The sequence below is a fragment of the Rhinopithecus bieti genome, unplaced genomic scaffold (genome assembly GCF_001698545.2).
Source record: "Rhinopithecus bieti isolate Rb0 unplaced genomic scaffold, ASM169854v2 scaffold_1014, whole genome shotgun sequence".
Lineage (NCBI taxonomy): Eukaryota > Metazoa > Chordata > Mammalia > Primates > Cercopithecidae > Rhinopithecus > Rhinopithecus bieti.
Window position 1 is genome coordinate 1914930 of NW_016803499.1, and position 14055 is coordinate 1928984.

The 14055-nt window shown below is 53.0% G+C and overlaps 1 protein-coding gene across 1 annotated transcript in view; it reads left to right on the forward strand.

The window, feature by feature from the left end:
* The window catches only part of LRP5 (LDL receptor related protein 5), a 52164-nt gene that overhangs the window by 2902 nt on the left and 35207 nt on the right, over window positions 1–14055 (forward strand). Inside the window, 5 exon segments of the mRNA XM_017886655.1 lie at window positions 2749–2975; window positions 4247–4431; window positions 6513–6682; window positions 6915–7068; window positions 9686–9885. Of these exon segments, the coding sequence (XP_017742144.1) occupies window positions 2749–2975; window positions 4247–4431; window positions 6513–6682; window positions 6915–7068; window positions 9686–9885 (936 nt within the window).

Consider the following 14055-nt stretch of genomic DNA (forward strand, 5'->3'; position numbering starts at 1 on the left):
ATAAACAATTAAGAAAAAAAGAGGAAACCTTTTTTTTTTTTTTTTTTTTTTTTTTGAGACGGAGTCTTGCTCTGTCGCCCAGGCTGGAGTACAGTAGCGTGATCTCAGCTCACTGCAACCTCCGCCTCCCAGGTTCAAGCGATTTTCCTGCCTCAGCCTCCTGAGTAACTGAGATTACAGGCACGTGCCACCATGCCCAGCTAGCTTTTTTATATTTTTAGTAGAGACAGGATTTCACCATGTTGGCCAGGCTGGTCTTAAACTCCTAACCTCAGGTGATCTGCCCGCCTCAGCCTCCCAAAGTGCTGGGATGACAGGTGTGAGCCACTGCGCCCGGCCTAGAAAGACTTCTTGCCTCTGAAGAAGGGTTTAGCAAACTGGTCCATGGGCTGGCCTTCTGATTGTGTAAAGAAAGTTTGATTCGTGGCTGGGTGCAGTGGCTCACGCCCGTAATCCCAGCACTCTGGGAGGCCAAGGCGGGCGGATCACCTGAGGTTGGGAATTTGAGACCAGCCTGACCAATGTGGAGAAACCCCATGTCTACTAAAAATACAAAAGAAATTAGCCGGGCACGGCGGTGCACGCCTGTAATCCCAACTACTTGGGAGGCTGAGGCAGGAGACTCACTTGAACTGGCAGGCGGGGGTTGTGGTAAGCCGAGATGGCACCATTGCACTCCAGCCTGGGCAACAAGAGCGAAACTCTGTCTCAACAAAAAAAAGAAAATTTGATTGGTGCACACCAAAGCGCATTTGTTTGTGGATTGTCTGTGGCAGTTTTTGTGCTGCTGAGTTGAGTTGTGGCAGATCTGTATGGGCTCTAAAGCCTAAAATATGTACCATCCGCCCCTTTACAGAAAAAGTGTGCTGACCTCTGTTCTAAAGTATTGGACAACTACAATGTTTGCTCATTTATTATTCTACTATTTGTTTTCTGGATTTTTGTTTGTTTGTTTTTGAGATAGGGTCTCCCTCTGTCACTCAGGCTGGAGTGCAGTGGTGTAATCTCAGCTTACTGCAGCCTCGACCTCCTGGGCTCTAGTGATCCTCCCACCTCAGCCTCCCTAGTAGCTGGGACTACAGGCACACACCACCACACCTGGCTGATTTTTATGTTGTGGAGACAGGGTTTACCCATGTTGCCCCGGCTGGTTTCAAACTCCTAGGCTCAAGCGCCTGCCTCAGCCTCCCAAAGTGCTGGGATTACAGGTATGAGCCACTATGCCCAGCCTATTCTATTATTTGTATTACATATCTTTTTTTTTTTTAATATTTTTTTTTTTTTTTTTTTTTTTTTTGAGACGGAGTCTTGCTCTGCCACCCAGGCTGGAGTGCAGTGGCCAGATCTCAGCTCACTGCAAGCTCCACCTCCCGGGTTTACGCCATTCTCCTGCCTCAGCCTCCCGAGTAGCTGGGACTACAGGCGCCCGCCTCATCGCCCGGCTAGTTTTTTTGTATTTTTAAGTAGAGACAGGGTTTCACCGTATTAGCCAGGATGGTCTCGATCTCCTGACCTCGTGATCTGCCCGTCTCGGCCTCCCAAAGTGCTGGGATTACAGGCTTGAGCCACCGCGCCCGGCCTGTATTACATATCTTTAAAATATTTTTTATGACTTTAAGTCACAAGCGTTCTTTGTAGAAAAAAGAAAATATATAGAAAAGTATAAAAAATAAAATAAAAATTGTCCATAACCTCTCCAGCCAGAGACGACCGTTGCTGACACCTCAGCATATTGCCTTCAAGTCTTTTTCTCTAAGATAGCATTTCTCATCATCACAGACATATGCTACACAGAATTCTGTATCCTGATTTTTTCACTTGATGTTACAACAGGTATTTGACGACGCTATGACACACTCTTTGGCACAATCTTTAAAACGTGTGAAATACTCCACTGCACAGATGTTCCCTTTTAGGCTTAACTGTGCTTTTTAGGCTTAACTATGCTTTTATTATCTGTGTGCTGGTTACAGCCGGGCACAGTGGCTCATGCCTGTAATCCCAACACTTTGGGAGGCTGAGGCAGGAGGATCACTTGAGCCCAGAAGTTTGAGACCAGCCTGGGCAACATAGTGAGACCCCATCTCTACAAAAAACTTTTTTAATAAGTCGGGTGTAGTGGTACACAGCTGTAGTCCCAGCTACCCAGGGGGCTGAGTTGGGAGGATTGCTTGAGCGCCAGGAGGTTGATGCTGCAGTGACCTGAGATTACACCACTGCACTCCAANTTTATATTATATATATATGTATATAAAATCTCCAAGTTGCTTTTCCAAAAGGTGTCTTGCTAAATTTCAAACGTTCATTTAAAAACTTGAATGTTGGTGATCTTGTCCAGAATGTGTTCAGTAGCTGCTCCTGGTGGCCAAGCGTCTCGGGAGATGTCTACAAAACACACTGGTTCTGGCTGGGCGTGGTGGCTCACGCCTGTAATCCCAGCACTTTGGGAGGCTGAAGCAGGCGGATTACCTGAGGTCCAGAGTTCGAGACCAGCCTGGCCAACCTGGTGAAACCCCATCTCAACTAAAAATACAAAAAAATTAGCTGGGCGTGGTGGTGAGCACCCACCTCCTTGGGAGGCTAAGACAGGAGAATCACTTAAACCCAGGGGGTGGAGGTTGCAGTGAGCTGAGATCGCACCATTGCACTCCAGGCTGGGCAGGAAGAGTGAAACTCCGTCTCAAAAAAAAAAACCAAAAAGATGCTTGTTCCTAAAACGTGGCCCTTTTCCTCCTCACCTGCTGCCAGACCATCAGCCGCGCCTTCATGAATGGGAGTTCGGTGGAGCACGTGGTGGAGTTTGGCCTTGACTACCCCGAGGGCATGGCCGTTGACTGGATGGGCAAGAACCTCTACTGGGCTGACACCGGGACCAACAGGATCGAAGTGGCGAGGCTGGACGGGCAGTTCCGGCAAGTCCTCGTGTGGAGGGACTTGGACAACCCGAGGTCGCTGGCCCTGGATCCCACCAAAGGGTAAGGGTTTGCCTGTGCCGTGTGTCCTCGTGTCCACCTCTCTGTATGAGACAGTGAGGGAGTGCCAACTGGGCAAGGTGGCAGGCTGCCCGTGTGGCCCTCGGTGATTAGCCTTGATGATGTCCAGGACTGGTAGGACCCTCAGAGTTCATGGAGTTCATTCGTGGAGCAGGGGCTGAGGCTGTGTCAGGCCCAGTGCTGGCTGCTTTCACCTGGGCCGTCTTGCCAAAGCGTCCATGGAGCCTGCATAGGGCAGTATCTGTGTCAGTTTTACAGATGCAGAAACAGGCTCAGAGAAACCCAGTGACTTGCCTAAGGTCACATACCCAGTTAGAGCAGAGCTGGGCCAGGAAGTGCTGTCTCAGGCTCCCAACCAGGCCTCCTTGCTTTGTACTCTTTTGCCAAAACCACGATCCAGAATTGACTTTGAGGTCCCCGGACCTCAAGCTCCTCCGAAATGGCCTCTTGGAGGCTGCTGAGCCACAGCTTAGGACCCACCTCGAGAAGTAAACGTGCTTGTAGCTGCCAGGCATCCTGGCGGCCATGCCTTGGGCACTGGGGTCAGACAGGCCCCGGGGGGCGTCTCTCTGGACTTAAGTTTTCTTTTCTGTGCAGTGGGCACAGCGACCAGCCCGTAAAGCATCTGTGATGTGTGCAGCAGCCCAATCTCTGCCTGTCACCTGCTCTGCTAGGGAAGGAAGGAAGACTTTAGGATGGCAGGACATAGAAAGAGGTCCAGGTTTTAGAGCAAGGGCAGGTCAAAGTTAGAAAATTCTGGAATGAGGATGTGCATTTCCTCCTCTGAATCTGCTAAAAGAAGAGGGAAGGAGGGGCTGCTGGGGGAGGACCCCAGAGCCGAGTTTACGTCCGGATCCTGCAAGGCCTCCCCTGCCCTGAGGTCTTGTTTTGTGATGTGCTCGTGTCCATCCTGGTTTCTGCCATGTCCCCAACATCCGGCCAAGCTTAGGGGGATGTTCCAGCACACACTCGCCCTGTCTGTGCGTCTGTTTTTGTGTCTGTACATGGGTATTTACTCGCCTTACGAGTGAGCCACTGTGGAAATTCAGGGAGGTGGCCCAGTGACCACCCCTGGAGGGATATGTGTGTGGCAGGGGGCGAGGGTCTCGCCCTTCCCTGCTTCCTGCGCGTGGCTTTCTCCAGGACGGGGAGGGCTGAGCTGAAGAGATGGGGGCAGTTGCGTTCCCCGCCACCTGCTGTCCTGCGGTGAGAGTGGACTCACTGAGCCTGCCCTTCTCCCTTGTGCCTTCCAGCTACATCTACTGGACCGAGTGGGGCGGCAAGCCGAGGATCGTGCGGGCCTTCATGGACGGGACCAACTGCATGACGCTGGTGGACAAGGTGGGCCGGGCCAACGACCTCACCATTGACTACGCTGACCAGCGCCTCTACTGGACCGACCTGGACACCAACATGATTGAGTCGTCCAACATGCTGGGTGAGGGCCGGGCCGGGGCCTGCTGGTCGTGGAGGGCAGGGCAGCTGGACGTTGGCCACCTCCCAGCCCCGCCGCACATGCCCTGTGGCCTGCAATTCCCCAACCTGGCAGGAGTTGTGGCCACACCTTCGCCTGCCCAGCAGCCTCACCCTCTGCTGTGGGGGTTGTCCCTGTCCACCCCTGGGTGCCGTTGCTGCAGTTGTGTTGGGAGAGGCTCTGGTGACAGCTGTTTCCTGTGCACCTGCTGAGCGCCAGGTCACAGCTAATCCCTGTGCCAGGACTCTAACGCACATGGTGGAGGTTTTCATTGCTGGGGAAGCTGAGGCCTGAGGAAGCCACATGACTTGCCTTAGGTCACAGAGCTGGTGAGTTCAGGATCCCCCCGAGACACCAGGGCCGGCACTCAATCCCCACCCAGCCCTGAGCCCCACCGTGTGTAGGGATCGTGCTGGGAGTGTCCACATGCCCGGGACCCAGGGGCTGGTGCTCTCATCTCCTTTCTCCAGATCATGAGAATGAAGCTCAGGGAAGTTTGAAAAAAAAACCTATCCCAAGGCACACAGCGGCAGGAGCAGGATTTGAACCCAGAGCAGGGGACTGCAAACTCTGTTCTGCTAGAGTAGTTACGTTAGCTGCCCTGGGTGATATGGCAGGTGACAGGAGCCACCATGCTCAACAAAGAGACCCCCATCCCCCTGCCAAGTCGGGAGAGTGGAAGGTCAGGGGCAGACGCTCTGAAGGGCCAGGTGCAGTGGCTCACACCTGTAATCCCAGCACTTTGTGAGGCCAAGGCGGGCAGATGGTTTGAGCCCAGGAGTTCAAGACCAGCCTGGGTAATGTAGTGAGACCCCCATCTCTGCAAAAAATTTTTTAAAAAATTAGCTGGGCATGGTGGTTCATGCCTGTAGTCCTAGCTACTTGGGAGGTCTGATGGGAGGATTGCTTGAGCCCAGGAGGTTGAGGCTGCGGTGAGCTATGATCGTGCCACTGCACTCCAGCCTGGGCAATAGAGTGAGACCCTGTCTCAAAAAAAAAAAAAAAGGAAGAAAAGAAAAAAACTCTGAGGGCTCAGGTCCAAGCTCCCAGGCAGCCCTTGGCTTGAGGGCAGGCAAGGGAGGAGAGGGTCACCTGGGCAGCCCTGACTTTTGGCCCCTGGCAGAGGGACCTTTGGTGACCTTGACCCTAGCAGAACCTCTGAGCACATCAGCCATGTCGAACCACTCAGGAAGGGCAGCAAGAATTTGGCTTCTGACCACCACGGCTACTCGCCATCTGCAGTGGGTGTGGTTGTGCCCATTTTACAGATGAGAAGGCTGGGGCATCGGCCAGCTGCATGCCTTGTCCCACGTACTGCGTAGGCAGAGCTGGCACTTGAACCCCGTGTCCTGGTTGCTGCTGGGGGTGGGCTGCACCCTGGCTTGTGAGGCCAGTACCTAGGTTTGCACGTGACTTCGTGACTGTCACCAGCTCTGCAAGGAATCCCGTGACCCAGCTCATCCAGGCTGCATGCAAACCTGTTGCCAGGCGAGAAACCAGTCACAGCACAGCTGTGGTTGCCTGAAATGATTAAGCTCATTAATCACCCTGGAGTGAGGACAGACTCAGATGAAAACCAGCAAAAGCCCTGGAAATTCATGTGACCCTGCCAATGAGGGTGGCCATGTGCATTGCAGCCTGGCCGTCATTCTGCTGTACGTGTTTTGGACTTAAACGCTCCAGATGTTTACTGAGTGCTTGAATCATAACATGGAAGGCCCGGGCTTGTTGCTGCGGGAGTGAAGGATGCATAGCCAGGCCTGACATGGTGAGAACAGGAACATGGAGCCTCACTGCCTGCCTGGGTAGTAATCCTGGCCCTGCCGCTTAGCAACTGTGTGACTGTAGCCAGGTCACTTAATATTAGTAGATCCTGCCTGCTCTTCAGTGGATCTTGCCGGTTTTCCAAGGTGGCCAAACACTTTAAGGCACTCACGTGGTCACTAGGCTGCAGGGTTGAACTCCGGCTTGTCCCTTTAGGGCGCCCTGTGCTCTGTGGCCTGGCTGTGCCGTTGCTGACACCGTGCCCATGTGTGTCCACGCAGGTCAGGAGCGGGTTGTGATTGCCGACGACCTCCCACACCCGTTCGGTCTGACGCAGTACAGCGATTATATCTACTGGACGGACTGGAATCTGCACAGCATCGAGCGGGCCGACAAGACCAGCGGCCAGAACCGCACCCTCATCCAGGGCCACCTGGACTTCGTGATGGACATCCTAGTGTTCCACTCCTCCCGCCAGGATGGCCTCAACGACTGCATGCACAACAACGGGCAGTGCGGGCAGCTGTGCCTTGCCATCCCCGGCGGCCACCGCTGCGGCTGTGCCTCACACCACACCCTGGACCCCAGCAGCCGCAACTNAATCTGCACAGCATCGAGCGGGCGACAAGACCAGCGGCCAGAACCGCACCCTCATCCAGGGCCACCTGGACTTCGTGATGGACATCCTAGTGTTCCACTCCTCCCGCCAGGATGGCCTCAACGACTGCATGCACAACAACGGGCAGTGCGGGCAGCTGTGCCTTGCCATCCCCGGCGGCCACCGCTGCGGCTGTGCCTCACACCACACCCTGGACCCCAGCAGCCGCAACTGCAGCCGTAAGTGCCTCGCGGTCCCCGCACCTCACTCCCTGGTTAGATCAGACTGGTTCTGGGAGCTGATGCTGAAAGGAGTTTCTCATCTGGGGTTCCTGGGTGTACATAGATGGTTGGGTAGGTTGTGCACTGCACAAGCTGCATGATGCTACCTGAAGGTCGAGGTCCAGGTCCAGTCTGGGTGGACTTGTTGCTTCATCAGGACACAGGTAAATGGCCAAAACCCCTCAGCTGGCAGGTCTCGGAAAGGATCTTTGGGTGTGAAAGCCAGTCGCGGGGGAAGGGTGCTCGCTCATACTGCCAGCACGATGCTGAGTGCTTTCCACAGCGCTCATTTACTCCTCAAGCCTGGAGGGTGGGGAGTAGCATGGTCCCATTTCACATACAAGGAACCCGACGCACAGAGAGGTGTGGCAACCCACCCAAGGCCATACGACCGGAACGGGTTGAGCCAGGGTTGACTGTGGCAGGCTGGCTCAAGAGTCCCTGCTCCTGAACCCTTGCCAGGCAGCCTGGCATCAGTTCGGGGAATTTTTGCCCTGACCCTCGGAAGCAGGTGAGCCTCTTTGTTCTCATGTCAGTGAAGAGAAGAGTGACTTTCCTGTGGCCCCTCTAGAGTACACGTGCTTCCTGTCGGCAGGCTCTTGCCCCATGACATCAGCAGTGAGCTGGTTATGACTCCCTACGCAGAACTTGATAGTTCATAAAGCTCTTTGTCATCCAGGCCCCGTTGGAGTCTCATGTAGACCTGGGCACCGGCAGGGCTGGTCTTGCCTGTCCCAGCTGCATGGATGGGGAACTTGAGGCTTGCAAAGGTTAAGGGGCTGTTCGAGGCCCAGGCTGGCAGGAGATGGGCCTGGGCCAGAGTCTGGGACTTCCCATGCCTGGACTGTCTTTAGTCCTGTTGCTCACCATGCCTCCCTGGGGCCATGATCTTGGAGAGTCAAACGGAGGTGCAGGTAACCCATGGCAAGGAGGAGTTGCCATGACTCACAGTCCCCGTCCTGTGCCCAGCAGACCTGCTGCCATGACTTGGATTTCAGACCAGCCACTGTAGCCCGAAGTGCCGCAGCTTCTGAACCCAGGCAGGACTCAGGCCAGGAGACTCTGTTTGCGGCTGAGACGGAGAGGCCACTGGATGTCCTGGTCCTGCTAGAGAGCTGGTTCTTCCGGTCCTGCTGCCAGTGCCCTGAGAGGAGGCCCAGCTTGATTCCAGGGCTGCCCTGTGGTGGCATGTGCTGCTCACCGACACCCTCGAGGACAGTCTCCTCCTGGGCTTGTCGTTGACTCTGCCCGGTTTTCTGCAGTTCACTGGTGTACACATAGGCACATAGCAAACTGCACACACAGTCATGGGTACGAGTTTCACTACCATTCCACCACTAGTGTTTACCACCATTACCTGCCTTCTGTCTGAAGTTCTCATCATTTAAAAATAAATTTATTGGCTGGGCGCAGTGGCTCAAGCCTGTAATCCCAGCACTTTGGGAGGCCGAGACGGGCGGATCACGAGGTCAGGAGATCGAGACCATCCTGGCTAACACGGTGAAACCCCGTCTCTACTTAAAAAAAAAATACAAAAAATAGCGGGGCGAGGTGGCGGGCGCCTGTAGTCCCAGCTACTCGGGAGGCTGAGGCAGGAGAATGGCGTAAACCCGGGAGGCGGAGCTTACAGTGAGCTGAGATCCAGCCACTGCACTCCAGCCTGGGCGACAGAGCGAGACTCCGTCTCAAAAAAAAAAAAAAGAAAAGAAAAGAAATTTATTGGGCTGGGCATGGTGGCTCATGGCTATAATCCCAGCACTTTGGGAAGCTGAGGTGGGCGGATCACCCGAGGTCAGGAGTTCAAGACCAGCCTGGCCAATATGGTGAAACCTCATCTCTACTGAAAATAAAAAATTAGCCGGGCAGGGTGGGGCACACCTGTAATCCCAGCTACTTGGGAGGCTGAGACAGGAGAATCGCTTGAACTTGGGAAGTAGAAGTTTCAAGTGAACCGAGTTTGTGCCACTGCACTCTAGCCTGGACAACAAGAGCGAAACTGTCTCAATAAATAAATAAATAAATAAATGGCCGGGCGCGGTGGCTCACACCTGTAATCCCAGCACTTTAGAGGCTGAGGCGGGCGGATCACGAGGTCAGGAGATCAAGACCATCCTGGCTAACACAGTGAAACCCCGTCTGTACTAAAAATACAAAAAATTAACTGGGTGTGGTGGCGGGTGCCTGTAGTCCTGGCTACTCGGGAGGTTGAGGCAGGAGAATGGCGTGAACCCAGGAGGCGGAGCTTGCAGTGAGCCAAGATCGTCCAGCCTGGGCAACAGTGCGAGACTCCGTCTCAAAATAAATAAATAAATAAATAAATAAATAAATAAATAAATAAATCTATTTCAAAAATAACACTTGTACTTTGAAACAGCAGAGATACATATGACATGAAGAGTGAAATTCCCCATAGTGCACCCCCGAGAGACAGCCCTGGTCCCCCCATCTTTCCTGTGGACCTCCAGTGGGGTGGATGCCGAGCCACCTGTTGTAGTCAAGTGGTGTGCTATCCTGCCCGCCAGCTCCTCTTTGGCTTCCAGACACCCACCTGCAGCCCTGTCTTTGCCTCCTCTAGCGCCCACCACCTTCTTGCTGTTCAGCCAGAAATCTGCCATCAGTCGGATGATCCCAGATGACCAGCACAGCCCGGATCTCATCCTGCCCCTGCATGGGCTGAGGAACGTCAAAGCCATCGACTATGACCCACTGGACAAGTTCATCTACTGGGTGGACGGGCGCCAGAACATCAAGCGAGCCAAGGACGATGGGACCCAGGCAGGTGCCCCGTTGGAAGGGTGCGGGGTGCGGGGTGCTTCCCAAGGTGCGCCTCTTGCTGGTTTCCAGGCTGCTGCCCTTGTCCTTAGCAGAGGGAGGAAACAGAACTTGGTTCTGGGTGAACGATGACTTGGGCTTCGATTACATAGTCACGGGGTATAACCCTGAGCTGCGTGGAACCACGAGACTGTGATTATCTGTAGAAATTGGGTTTCCTAGTAGTTTAAGTAGTCATGGTGAGGTCAAACCCCACAGGATTTTTTTTCTTTCCAAGAAAGAAAAGTGGTCTTCTGTCATACAGAGGTAGTTGGTACTGGTTAATCTAGGTTTATCCTTTATTTTGTAGGAATTGTACAGTCATTTCTGCTACAATGCAGTATATGTGCTTCTAAAAGTCACCACACTGCAGAATCGCACGGTAAAAATGACACGACTCATAGGAAAAGGGGGACCAGGGCACAGCCCCCAAAATCTCCGTTAATGACATGTAAGAGAAGAGAGGAACCTGGGAAATAGCAGAGCGCCTTTTACACATTAAATGGTTAGATATATCCCACAATACTGTGCATTTATAAACGTTAACGCTGCTATAAATACGGCACTTTACCTTGGGAAGATCTGGAGTTGGCTCCTGAGTGTGGAAGAGTGCAGCGCGTGAGTTTTTGTGAAGCGCTGGAAGGAGAATTGTGGGAAATCAGATGGAAAGTTCTCACCCCAGGTGTGGAGAGGAGTGGGTCATGGCCCCAGCAGTGAGCCCAGGGAGGTTAGAGACAGAGGCGTGTGTGTGGGTGTGACCCTGCGCAGTTCCCTGCCGGCTGTGGTTTTCTGCATTCGCTTAATGTGTCTCACGGAGGAAATTGTGCATGAGCAAATGTGAAACCGTGCTGTGCTCAAATTGTCTAATACATCACGGCGTTGGAACAGGTTTGCTTTTTTTTGAGATGGAGTCTCACTCTGTCACCCAGCCTGGAGTGCAGTGGCGTGATCTCGGCTTGCTGCAACCTCTGCCTCCTACGTTCAAGCGATTCTCCTACCTCAGCCCTCCGAATAACTGGGATTACAGGCGTGAGCCACCGCGGCCCAGCCAGATTTGCATTTTTAAAACAAGTACTAGGCTGGGCATGGTGGCTCACGCCTGTAATCCCAGCACTTTGGGAGGCTGAGGCAGGCGGATCACCTGAGGTCAGGAGTTCAAGACCAGCCTGGCCAACATGGTGAAACCCCATCTCTACTAAAAATACAAAAATTAGCTGGGCGTGGTGGTGGGTGCCCGTAATCCCAGTTACTCAAGAGGCTGAGACAGGAAAATCACTTGAACCTGGGAGGCAGAGGTTGCAGTGAGCTAAGATCGCACCATTGCACTCCAGCCTGGGTGACAAGAGCAAAACTCCATCTCAAAAAATAAAAAATAAAAAAACAAGTGCTGTAGCGGAAGCAACCACTTTGCGGTGTCAGGCTTGTGTGACCTGTTCCAGGAATGATGTGCTCACGGCGGCCTCAGGCCCACCTGGAGTCTGCAGCATGGGGCACAACAGGTTCATTAGTGTAGAATTCCAGGACAGGCCTGGCTCCTAAGCAGCCTTCTTTTATAAAAACTACAGAGCCCGTATGTAATCCCAGCACTTTAGGAGGCTGAGGCGGGTGGATCATGAAGTCAGGAGCTCAAGACCAGCCTGGTCAACGTGGTGAAATCCCATCTCTACTAAATATACAAAAATTAGCTGGGTGTGGTGGCGAGCACCTGTAGTCCCAGCTACTCAGGAGGCTGATGCAGGAGAATTGCTTGAACCTGGAAGGCAGAGGGTGCAGTGAGCTGAGACCACGCCATTGTACTCCAGCCCAGGCAACAGAGCGAGACCCCATCTCAAAACAAAACAAAACAAAAAACTACAGAGCCACATGGCCTCTTTCTCCACCGAGCATCGGTGTGGGAGCTTGTGTTATTGTGATGAAATCTTGGTACTTTCTTGAGGCAGAGAGAGGCTGAGCATCTGGAAAGACTTTCAGATGGGTCGCCATGTCCGCCGTCAGTTCCGCTGTCGTGCCCCCCATCTGAAGGCTAGTGCTGTCCAGACAGGCTGGACGCCCCTTTCCACCAGATCCCTCCTCCCGCAGCAGTTTCTAGTTGAGTTGTACTGTGAGGTCTGTGTCCTTGGTTGATGGCAAAAGTCAGCTGAATTGAAATTCAGAGCCATGCCCGGCTCCCTGGAGCTTCTCTCCTGGGCAGCTGTGATCACTGCCTCTGTTGTGGCGCAGATGGTGGAAATGGATTCCTTTCATCTTGCTTGCTACAGGTGACTGTCACATGGAGTCCTTTGGAGAAAGGGACGTGTTAATTGATGGATGTGTGGCTCCCGTGCTGAGAAAGCTCCTGGGCGTACATTGCTTAGAGTCTCATTGGCGCTGCATTCTTTTCTAGTGTCTAGTAGGCAGAAGTGATGAAGACTTGGAAGAAAACCCAGAAGGTTTTCCACTTAATTTGGAGAACGTGCTTTTCCCCACTCGTGTCTGTCGCTAAGGTTCAGCCTCCTGCAGCCGCCCCGCTCTGTGGACGCTGGCTTTGATTCTTTACCAGGGGTCCCCCTGCTCTTCCAAAAGATGGTGGCTAAATTATCATCCAGTTGGCCGAGGTTTTGTTTTCTATTAATTGTTTTTATTTTGTATTGTGGTAAATATACATAACATAAAATTTACCATTTTAATTATTTTGTTCTTGTTTTTGAGACAGGGTCTTACCCCAGTGCCCGGGCTGGAGTGCAGTGGTGCGATCATGGCTCACTGCAACCTCAGCCTCCTGGGCTCCAATGATCCTCACACCTCAGCCTCTCTAGTAGCTGGAACTACAGGTGTACACTACCACATCTGGCTGATTTTTTTAAATTGTAGAGACCCACTGTGTTGCCCAGGCTGGTCTCAACTCCTGGACTCAAGCCATCCGCCCACCCCACCCTCCCAAAGTGCTGGGATTATAGGCATGAGCCACAACACCCAGCCATTGTAACTTTCTTTCTTTCTTTCTTTCTTTTTTGAGACGGAGTCTCACTCTGTCGCCCAGGCTGGGCAACGGCGCGGTATCGACTCACTGCAGCCTCCGCCTCCCAGGTTCAAGCGATTCTTCTGCCTCAACCTCCTGAGTAGCTGGGACTACAGGGGTCCATCACCATGCCCAGCTAATTTTTGTAATTTTTAGCAGAGACGGGGTTTCACCATGTTGGCCAGGCTGGTCTTGAACTCCTAACCTGGTTATCCGCCCATCTCAGCCTCCCAAAGTGCTGAGATTACAGGCGTCAGCCACCGTGCCTGGCATTTTTTTTTTTTTTTTGAGACAAGGTCTTGCCCTGTCGCCCAGACTGGAGTGCAGTGGTGGGCTCTTGGCTCGCTGCAGCCTCCACCTCCCAGGCTCAAGTTGTGCACCTCCACACTTGGCTAATGGTATTTTATGTAGAGACAGGTTTCACCGTGTTGCCCAGGCTGGCCTCGAACTGGACTCAAGCAGCCCGTCCACCTCAGCCTCCCAAAGTACTGAGATAACAGGCGTGAGCCACCGCACCCAGCCCATTTTACCTGTTCTGCAGTGGACAGTTCAGTGGCATTCAGTCAGTTCACATGGTAACCACCACCGCCATTCATCTCCAGACTACTTCACCTTCTCGGACCAAAACTGTCTGCATTAAACACACTCCTCATCTCCCTCTCACAGCCACCATTCTACTTGCTGTCTCTCTGCCTTCTCTAGGTACCACATGTAAGTGGAATTATACCAATATTTGCCCTTCTGTAACTAGCTTTTTTCACGTGGTGTGGTGTCCTCAAGGTTCATCTGTGTTGTAGCCTGTGTCAGAATTTCCTTCTGTAAATTAAGCCTGAGTAATAACCCATTGTAAGGGTTGGGTGTGGTGGCACAAGTCCTCTAATCCCAGCACTTTGGGAGTCTCAGATGGGCCGATCACTTGAGGTCAGGAGTTTGAGACCAGCCTGGCCAACATAGTGAAACCCTGGCTTTTACTAAAAGTACAAAATTAGCTGGGTGTGGTGGTGCGCACCTGTAATCCCAGTTATTCAGGAGGCTGAGGCAGGAGAATTGCTTGCACCCGGGAGGCAGAGGTTGCAGTGAATCAAGATTGTGCCTCTGCAGTCCAGCCTGGGCAACACGGTGAGACCCCGTCTCAA